Source organism: Leguminivora glycinivorella, chromosome 16, assembly GCF_023078275.1.
Source record: "Leguminivora glycinivorella isolate SPB_JAAS2020 chromosome 16, LegGlyc_1.1, whole genome shotgun sequence".
Lineage (NCBI taxonomy): Eukaryota > Metazoa > Arthropoda > Insecta > Lepidoptera > Tortricidae > Leguminivora > Leguminivora glycinivorella.
In genome coordinates, this window is record NC_062986.1 from 483239 (window position 1) to 493909 (window position 10671).

A 10671-nucleotide genomic window follows, 5' to 3' on the forward strand; every position below is an offset into this window, starting at 1 on the left:
ATAGATTTTATTTCAAATTGTTTGAGTCATGATTTAAAACTTTCCATCTGGATTTCTATGCTTCTTATTTTGTTATCTATGTCCCATCACGAACTGTCACCCAGTTCAGCTGTCAAATCGGAATTTGTTGACGAAAGTCGAAAGCGGAGTGAACGTAACTATTAATTGGAGGAATAATTGGACAATGTTTATTCAGTTTCTACATTAAAATTTACATGTAATTTCTTAGCGACTCAACTCCATGATTTGAAGTATAGTTACTGACTTCCGAGTAACATAATTTGTAAGAAACAGTAGTGCAGTTTAACTTTCGAAAATGTCCTTCCTTCGGGGCTCTGAGAACTACGTTTGGTGCACAACGAGCGTACTGGGCAAGGGCGCAACGGGCGCCGTGTTCCAGGGAGTCAACAAGAATAACGGCGAGCCCGTGGCGGTGAAAACATTTAACCAACTGAGTCATATGAGGCCCCACGATGTGCAGATGCGGGAGTTTGAAGTGCTGAAGAAAGTGAAACATGAGAATATTGTGAAGTTACTTGCTATTGAGGAGGAGCAGGAGGGCCGCGGAAAGGTAAAAAAATACTGGTTAAAGTAATGATTTTATTTATTTTGTATTGTTCTTTATCAATTTGTTTGTGAAGGTTATTGTTATGGAGCTGTGCACGGGCGGCAGCCTGTTCAACATCCTCGACGACCCAGAGAACACCTACGGCTTACAAGAACACGAGTTCCTGCTTGTCTTGGAGCACCTAACAGCCGGCATGAAACATTTACGAGACAACAACCTAGTGCACAGAGATTTGAAGCCTGGAAACATTATGAAGTTTATCAATGAGGATGGCACTACTACATACAAGCTTACAGACTTTGGGGCAGCTAGAGAATTACAAGAGGAAGAACAGTTTGTATCTCTTTATGGTACTGAAGAATACTTACATCCAGATATGTATGAGAGAGCAGTGCTTCGGAAGCCTGTCGGGAAGAGCTTCGGGGCCACAGTGGACTTGTGGTCCATCGGGGTGACGTTGTACCACGTGGCCACCGGCCAGCTGCCTTTCAGACCTTATGGGGGCCGGAGAAATAAAGAAACCATGTTTTATATCACTACTAAGAAGGCTTCTGGAGTTATAGCTGTGAGTATATAAAAAAATCGGTAACCGAAGACAATATTATATAAAAAAACTTTAATATATTCATTCATACAGATTTCCATGAAATATGTTATCATGTGGAATACTTTAAAAATATCTTGAAAAGAAATTGAAGCATATTTTATCAAACACATCACTTCTATAGAATAGAAAATATTTATTTGGCATACAGATACATAATAAAAACAAGTACATAATACTTAATAACTAGTACACCAAATCTGTCATGGCTATAACTTTTATTGAATACTTTATAATTATAATTTTCTTTTAGGGCACACAAACAACAGAAAATGGTCCTATAGAGTGGGCCAGAGAGCTCCCGCCCCACTGCCAACTGAGCAATGGTCTCCGCAAGCTGGTGACGCCGCTACTTGCTGGGTTGCTGGAAGTGGATCCGCACAGGATCTGGACATTTGAGCGGTTCTTCTCTGAGGTGCAGGCCGCCACCTCCACCACTGCTGTACATGTGTTCCACGTCAACAAGGCTTGCAGTGTTAAGGTATGTTCAATATTTTATTAAATTTAAAAGTGATACATGTCTGCCTCGGGTGAGACTTGAACTCACGGCCTCTGGACTCTGGAGTCTCATTCAAGGCAGACATTTTCCACTTTCCAATTTATTCTTAAGCCTATAGGCATTGATTGCAGATGTTCCAGCTAAACAAAAGTTCAACAACAAATCATTTTGAATTTACTATTTTAGGCAACAACAAGGTCAATTGACACTTTTAGAAACAATAAGAATATTCAAACAGTTCCTTACAAAAAAGTATTGAGTTTTGCTGATTTTGCTTAGTTAACAACCAGAACAACAATGCCCTTTGTTGTAACACTCTTAAGTTACATAATGTAATTTGAGCACAAAGGAAATCATTCATTAGTAATAAGTAATAAGAAAACTTCTGCTTTAGGTATTCGGATCAACTCTATTATTTTGGTAGGTGTTAAAGTACTTGATTACATTCTTGCCTAGCTTGATGACATTCTTGACAAAATGTACTTAGGGCCGGATATAGTGTAGAGTGAGGTGCCAAATGATAGAATCTTTTTATCAGTGGCACTAAAACTATATCTCGCTCTACCCTGATCGAGTCCAACACTGATTGTATTGTAAAACAGAATAGAATAGAATGAATGGAGTGGAATGGAATACTCAATATATCTAACTGAACACGCGTCTGTGGTGACAGTGTGTTTAGATATTTAGGAACATGACGTGATGTTTGATGATGGCCATTAAATGCCTGTTGACTCTTTAAAAACGATTTACTAAAGTTGAAGTACATTATAAGGGTAACAAACCATAAAACCCACACTCAAAACTTCCCCACTCCCCACCCTCCACCAACCCACAAGGTGTTTTCTTTGTTGACCCACATTACCAACTCTCTAGTTTTCTATGAATGAGCATACATTTCGGAGTAACGTAGTAAACATGAGCGTCTCGTTTCGGCGTGAATCATCATTATCATTACGGTTGCATGAATCGGAGCCCTGTAGTAATGGGACCAGTGGTATCATAAGACACAGTACGTTAACTTGGTAAGAAGCGAATAAGCGACCATTAATTACGTGAGGCGTTTTTGAGAATTATTAACTCCTTCTCCAGTTGAGTATTTGACACGATTACCTCCCCTCGCTCCTAATCTCATGTGATACTGATATCTTAAAAAAAATGTATTTGTTAAGTTGTGTGTAATGTATAGGAATTAATTTCGTCACCTTATTTGATTTTAAATAGTATGCTTTTGTCACATTTTTAAATTTTAATTTAATTTTGTCAAAGCCGAAAAAACAACTTGTTTGTTTTTTTCGTGGAATTTATGTTTTATCAATGTCCATGTCTCCATCGTGGAATTTACTCACATTCGGTTTGACAATTGGAAGTTGATATGGAGTCATAATACTGCGTAAACTAGCTGTGGTTGCGCAAGCGATGCGAAACAATAGTTCACCTTGGCGGAAATTTGAGCGCCACAGCGCGGCGCGGGTGAAGGCTGGTCGAAAGTCTATGGATTATGGATGCCTTGTTAACGGCTAGCTTTTTTGTAACTAATCTTTGTTCAAATAACCTTTTTTGTATAATAAAAAATCAGTAGAGTTCTGCAAAAAACTGTTCGACCAATTATGAGATCATAAAGCGATGAGCTATCGGCTATTTATGCGACAAAAGATAGTCGTTGCCGTGTAAACAAAAGAAAGAGATGTATTATAGCTGAGCGATGAACTATAAAATAGTCAATAGCTCAGCTATAATACATCTGTCACTTTTATTTACACGGGAGCGACTATCTTTTGTCGCACAAATAGCCGATAGCTCATAGTTTGCTAGCTCGCCGTGGGACCAGTGCCTTAAATGGTGTTTGCATTGAGAACTTACTAATAAATCCAATGATTTCAGATTTCAGATTTCAGATCTTTATTGGTAAAAAGTTATACATTTTTACAAGTCATATTAAAACAGCAACATGCATTTAAGACTAAACTTAAATTATGCGATTAGTATAATATATTATTACAATTGCGCGATAATCATAAATTCAGTTAGGTAAGTATACATTTCAAATTAATAATTGTTCAAAATTACGTTAAATTAATTTTTCATTATTTGTGGTATCAATGGTGTTTTATCACCTCGTAGCTATGGCCATATCTGGTCTCCATTATTTATACTTCACCTCAATGCCACAGCACAGTATAATAATTTAATAAAGAGTACTATCGTACAGTATGGCCACTTCCGCTCCCCGCTGAAAGTGCCGCCCACCCCCTCTCGGTTACCTCACAGTTACCGCCTGTTAAAAACGCTACCAGTCGACCTGTCATATCTCACTCATACAAGCATGCTACGCGTTCACCTACACGAGCTTAGACTGTGTGCTAGGAACGCGCCTCTTTCATATATATATTTGATCACCAGTGTCCGAGGTGTGGCCACGGACAGTGGTTAAATACTGATGAAAATGATAAAATTATTTAATTCCTGCCCAAGGTTGAGATAGGGACCTTACACATATATTACTACTAAAGAACACTGATGCTTTTAAGGGGCTCCGAAAACGAATCCTACTTTTTGGTTTGGTGAGACTACTAGAGTAGCAAATGTAACCTATTACTATTATGTAGGTAACCCATTCTCCACATGCATGAATAAATCATTTCATTTCAAAACAAAATAGTAATCCGCCAAATAAATAAGTGTTAATAGCTAGTATTTTTTTTTGTGAATTACTCATGATTTAGAAAATCATTTCCTACTTGTCCACCAGGTGTTCATGAAGCCCGAGGACCGTTTCGAGCAGCTCCAGACCGCGCTCCTCGAGCAGTGCGGAGTCGTGGCCGAGTCCCAAGTCCTGCTCTACGCAGACCGCTTACTGCTCAGCGAGGTGGACGAGAACACCCCCGGACGGAGTTACCCCGCCACCACGGCCACTGAGCCGCTGCTGCTGTTCAATAAGAGCTCGACTAGTGTGAGCTTAGCGCCCGAGCCTGATGCGCCCAAGTTTCCCGTGTTTCCTAATATTGTGTCGGTGGAGAATGACGCTAGTCAAGCTAAGGTTAGTTATAGTTACATTATTGAACTTCCTACTGTAATTTGTAAGATATATTAGTAGATAAAGACGCTCTTAGGTGAAATTACCTACCTACTCGCCACCATAGTAGGTAACCGTGGCGACGCGTGAACATTTTTGTTGGTAAAGCCGGAAGGGTTTTTGGGATCTGTTTTGTATGGACTTCTACAGATACTGCAGAATTTTAGGGGACCCGTTGGGAATCGAGTTGTATCGATGCTACGCCACTGGAGGTAACCTGCGTGTCCTTGGAACCATCCAGATTTAAAATTGTTGTAAGGTAGAGTTTGGTGAGACTACTAGAGTAGCAAACATAACGTCCTAATGTGTAAGTCATTTTCTACATGTATGAATAAATTATTTAATTTCAAAGTATTTTAGAAGTACCTAGCCTGCGCGTCTTCCTAATTTGATTGTATTTTTTGTACAGACGGCGTGCAGCGTTGGCCACGTGATCAAGCGGCGCGTGGAGGCGCTGGCCGCCGCCTCCCAGCTGTGCGGCGCCGCCGTGGCGCGCTGGGGAGCCCTGCTCGGCGCCCGCCTGGCCGCTGCGGCGCAACGGACTGACGCACTCGCGGCGCATGCGCAAAGGCTACATGATGCCGCGAGAGCGCTCGATCTACTGACTCAGGTACAGAATACCTACCCGGGACAAACAGGGAAACGCTGACTGTAGATTCCACCTTCTGCGGCGCGCTGGGGTGCTCCTGCTCAGAGTTCGGCTGTCCGCCGCCGCGGTGCAGCGGACTGACTCTCTGGCGGCACACGCGCAGAGACAGGATCAGAAATCTCTTGACACAGGTACAGAATACCTACCCTCTATAAATAAGCTCTATTCGATGCTCGGTTACGACGCATAGGTCAATATGTAGGTACCTAACAAATTCTGTGAGGGTCGCCATGTAAAGAATAAGATCGGGACCGAGAAGTACCTAATCAAAGAGCGCTTTATTATTGCATTGTAGAAATGATTCTAGATTCTTATATAAAGTGAATGTATCTTATCTTTGTCAGGTGAACAAGCACCACGGCGGCGCGGAGTCCGAGCCGGAATGGTCCTCCATGGCGGGTCTGCTGGCGCGCGAGGGCGGCGCGCTGCGGGCCGCCGCCGCAGCCCTCGCCACCAGACACGGCGGCGCCGGCGCCCCGGCCTGCGCGCCGAGTGGGCCGCCGCCGCGCGCCAGGCGCCCTGCGTGCACGACCAGAGGCTGCACACCCGCGCCAAGACGCTCGTGGAGCGGTGAGTGTCTCCTGCACTACAGCAGCCCCGGCCACCAGACACGGCGGCGCCGGCGCGCCCGGCCTGCGCGCCGAGTGGGCCGCCGCCGCGCGCCAGGCGCCCTGCGTGCACGACCAGAGGCTGCACACCCGCGCCAAGACGCTCGTGGAGCGGTGAGTGTCTCCTGCACTACAGCAGCCCCGGCCACCAGACACGGCGGCGCCGGCGCGCCCGGCCTGCGCGCCGAGTGGGCCGCCGCCGCGCGCCAGGCGCCCTGCGTGCACGACCAGAGGCTGCACACCCGCGCCAAGACGCTCGTGGAGCGGTGAGTGTCTCCTGCACTACAGCAGCCCCGGCCACCAGACACGGCGGCGCCGGCGCGCCCGGCCTGCGCGCCGAGTGGGCCGCCGCCGCGCGCCAGGCGCCCTGCGTGCACGACCAGAGGCTGCACACCCGCGCCAAGACGCTCGTGGAGCGGTGAGTGTCTCCTGCACTACAGCAGCCCCGGCCACCAGACACGGCGGCGCCGGCGCGCCCGGCCTGCGCGCCGAGTGGGCCGCCGCCGCGCGCCAGGCGCCCTGCGTGCACGACCAGAGGCTGCACACCCGCGCCAAGACGCTCGTGGAGCGGTGAGTGTCTCCTGCACTACAGCAGCCCCGGCCACCAGACACGGCGGCGCCGGCGCGCCCGGCCTGCGCGCCGAGTGGGCCGCCGCCGCGCGCCAGGCGCCCTGCGTGCACGACCAGAGGCTGCACACCCGCGCCAAGACGCTCGTGGAGCGGTGAGTGTCTCCTGCACTACAGCAGCCCCGGCCACCAGACACGGCGGCGCCGGCGCGCCCGGCCTGCGCGCCGAGTGGGCCGCCGCCGCGCGCCAGGCGCCCTGCGTGCACGACCAGAGGCTGCACACCCGCGCCAAGACGCTCGTGGAGCGGTGAGTGTCTCCTGCACTACAGCAGCCCCGGCCACCAGACACGGCGGCGCCGGCGCGCCCGGCCTGCGCGCCGAGTGGGCCGCCGCCGCGCGCCAGGCGCCCTGCGTGCACGACCAGAGGCTGCACACCCGCGCCAAGACGCTCGTGGAGCGGTGAGTGTCTCCTGCACTACAGCAGCCCCGGCCACCAGACACGGCGGCGCCGGCGCGCCCGGCCTGCGCGCCGAGTGGGCCGCCGCCGCGCGCCAGGCGCCCTGCGTGCACGACCAGAGGCTGCACACCCGCGCCAAGACGCTCGTGGAGCGGTGAGTGTCTCCTGCACTACAGCAGCCCCGGCCACCAGACACGGCGGCGCCGGCGCGCCCGGCCTGCGCGCCGAGTGGGCCGCCGCCGCGCGCCAGGCGCCCTGCGTGCACGACCAGAGGCTGCACACCCGCGCCAAGACGCTCGTGGAGCGGTGAGTGTCTCCTGCACTACAGCAGCCCCGGCCACCAGACACGGCGGCGCCGGCGCGCCCGGCCTGCGCGCCGAGTGGGCCGCCGCCGCGCGCCAGGCGCCCTGCGTGCACGACCAGAGGCTGCACACCCGCGCCAAGACGCTCGTGGAGCGGTGAGTGTCTCCTGCACTACAGCAGCCCCGGCCACCAGACACGGCGGCGCCGGCGCGCCCGGCCTGCGCGCCGAGTGGGCCGCCGCCGCGCGCCAGGCGCCCTGCGTGCACGACCAGAGGCTGCACACCCGCGCCAAGACGCTCGTGGAGCGGTGAGTGTCTCCTGCACTACAGCAGCCCCGGCCACCAGACACGGCGGCGCCGGCGCGCCCGGCCTGCGCGCCGAGTGGGCCGCCGCCGCGCGCCAGGCGCCCTGCGTGCACGACCAGAGGCTGCACACCCGCGCCAAGACGCTCGTGGAGCGGTGAGTGTCTCCTGCACTACAGCAGCCCCGGCCACCAGACACGGCGGCGCCGGCGCGCCCGGCCTGCGCGCCGAGTGGGCCGCCGCCGCGCGCCAGGCGCCCTGCGTGCACGACCAGAGGCTGCACACCCGCGCCAAGACGCTCGTGGAGCGGTGAGTGTCTCCTACGCTCTAGGCGGGTATTCTGTACCTGTCTCAGCAGATCGAGCGCTCTCGCGGCATCGCGCAGAGGCGCATCAGCCAAGACGCTCGTGGAGCGGTGAGTGTCTCCTACACTACAGGGCGGGTATTCTGTACCTGTGTCAGCAAATCGAGCGCTTTCGCAGCATCGCACAAAGTCGCGTGAGACTAGACGCTCGTGCGCAGTAACTTCCAACCGACTCTTCATATTTAGGTGTTCTTGGTGTTTAAAGTGCTAACAACATTGATTATTTTACGCCTAAACTTGAGAAAGGGTTTTATTAACAGTATACGACAAGACGTCTGTTCTCAGTAGTTTACCTTTCTTTCTGTCCAACTGCATTTTGCTTTATTCGTAATCGTAAATAATCTTTATAAAAGTAACAGCAACATCCAATATCTTAAACATAGCTTAAACAACAATAAAAAAAAATTGTGTGTCTTACAGATTGCGTGAATCCTGGCAACACCTAGTGCGCGACCGAGCCACGCGCGCGCTCACCTACAACGACGAGCAGTTCCACGTGCTGGAGAGGATCACCGTGGCCGAGGCGGGGCGCCGCGTGCGCGCCTTGCTGCAGAGGGCGGCACCCATGGCCAGGGCGCGGGCTGATGCACTGCACGACTGGTACCAAGTCAGTGTCCCTTACAAGCCAATGCTGAAATTGTTGTAAGCTGTTTATCCTTGCTTGCACTAATTTTCGGTCAAGATTATTAATCAGTTTTTTCCTTTCAGGTGGCTCAAACTGTGTGGCTCCAGACGTGCATCTTGGACAAGGACGCGAGCGGCGCGGAGCTCAAACTGTTGGCGTTGGCTGCCAGACTACAGGACGCCGAGTTACGGGCCCGCGTACAGCTGCAAGACCATGTAACTACTTAATAATCAATAATAATATAGTCTGCGATTTTTTTTATATTTTAAAGTAATTTTGTTTTGTGCTTTTTCACTAGGACAACACCATCAAATCGGTGTGCGGTGCTATCAAAACCCTTGCTAACTTTGCTCGGTTTGGCTCTAGCAATTTTTTTATTTCCAGTTGAACACGAAAGTAGCGGACCCGCCCGCCGACAAGGCCAAAGAAGCGGCGCGCGGCCGAGGCGGCGGCGGCGGCGTGTCGGCCGCGGGCGCCGGCGTGCGCGCGCTGCTCCACGCGCACGACGACCTCGCCGCCGCCGCCGCCAACAACGCCGCTCTCGTCGCCAGGCTCGCCGCGCTGGCGGCCGAGCTGCAGCCTTAGCACTGGCGCTCTACCGCCCGCTGTCGAGTGCCGAGTGCTGATAAACACGCGGGACGCGATCGGGTCGACTTCAGTGTACAACGATACGGGAGTGATGCGCTCGGTGCCGATAAACATAAGGGACGCTGTCGGGACCGGTGTAGTGTAGTGCGAATTAGTGGCGAGTGTCGTAGCGACGACGATATGGGACTCTGTCGCGTGCCTAGTGGTGATAAATATACGGAATGCTGTCGGGACGAGTGTGGTGTGGTATTCCTTAGTCGTCAGTGTCATGGTGATAAAGATACGGGACACTATCGGAACACGTTAAGTGTAGAAAAAAGTGAATGTAAAGACAATGAAGGAAATAGTGTGCAATATGGAAACTGTAATGAAAAACAGTTTAATGGCGATAAAGATACGGTACGCTATGTCAATGGAAGCAAACGTAGTGTAGAACAAAGTGAAAAAGGTTTTGAATATAAAGTTGAAGATAGAGAAGGAAACAGTGTGCAATCCGCCAACAATCTCGACTCTGTTGAGCGATGCAGTGAAAAATATAACAGCCCGGGAGACAATGAATGTTGCGACAGGGAGTGTAATGGAAATTGTGATGAACTTCAGTGTCAACACTGTAAAAAAGGAGCTTATAAACGTGAGGACCCTGAATGTGCAGTAGATAATTCAAAACTCTCTGAATGTAATGGAAACTGTGTTGATAGTGAAACAGAGGACAGTGAAAGTGAAACTGCAGACAGTTTGAGTGACAGTGAGAGCCCGTCGGTGACGTCCGGTGTCGGGACGGTGATCCACGGGTCGGTGAGCTCCAGAGATGTGACCTCGCTGGACGAGGAGGTCAAGGAGAAGAGCCGGAAGACGGCTTGTGTTGTTACATAAGTAGTTCCAAATTTAGAGCTCACTTAGTACTTAAAAATATTAATAATTCAAAACGATAGTTCATAAAATATTTTTTAAACTACTACCCAGGAAGCATTTGATTGAATTTAGCAAGAGGTTAGAGGCTATTTCGAAATTAAACTTGAGTGAATTGTAATTTAGGTCATAAAATAAGCTAAAGATCTCTCTAAACCTTCCAAATAGTTCCAAGAAGTTAAAACTTCCATTTATAATGTTTTTGAACTGAGTATGGATCTCAATGGAGTAATTTTAGACACTATCCAAAAAGCAATATTTTAAGCATGTTGTAGGGTTTAACCAGACCAATATAGTTTAAAGCTAAGATGCCAAAATCACCCGTTTAATACGTACTTATTGCACTTAGAATTTTGTAATGAAAATGTATAAACTGAAATAGATACCATACACTAAAGAAAAAGCGATCAAGCCCACTGGTGGCGATGGCGAAGCCGGGAATGAACATGTAGTTATGAAGTGAAGAAAAAATGCAAGGCTCATAATATACAAATTAAACAGTTTAGCAAAGAACTTAAATCTTGTATTAGAGCAATAAAAGAGAAAGACTGG

At 49.9% G+C, this 10671-nt stretch overlaps 1 protein-coding gene across 1 annotated transcript; it reads left to right on the forward strand.

The window, feature by feature from the left end:
• The first annotated feature begins 27 nt into the window (after window positions 1-27).
• LOC125234872 lies at window positions 28-10350 on the forward strand. The gene is made up of 17 exons (XM_048141293.1): window positions 28-571; window positions 642-1133; window positions 1426-1653; window positions 4424-4711; window positions 5157-5357; window positions 5741-6270; window positions 6309-6422; window positions 6461-6574; window positions 6613-6726; window positions 6765-6878; window positions 6917-7030; window positions 7069-7182; window positions 7221-7334; window positions 7493-7942; window positions 8418-8604; window positions 8706-8837; window positions 9007-10350. The coding sequence occupies exons 1-17, from the start codon at window positions 317-319 to the stop codon at window positions 9205-9207; spliced, it is 3762 nt and encodes a 1253-aa protein (XP_047997250.1). The 5' UTR covers window positions 28-316; the 3' UTR covers window positions 9208-10350.
• Window positions 10351-10671: the final 321 nt, after the last annotated feature.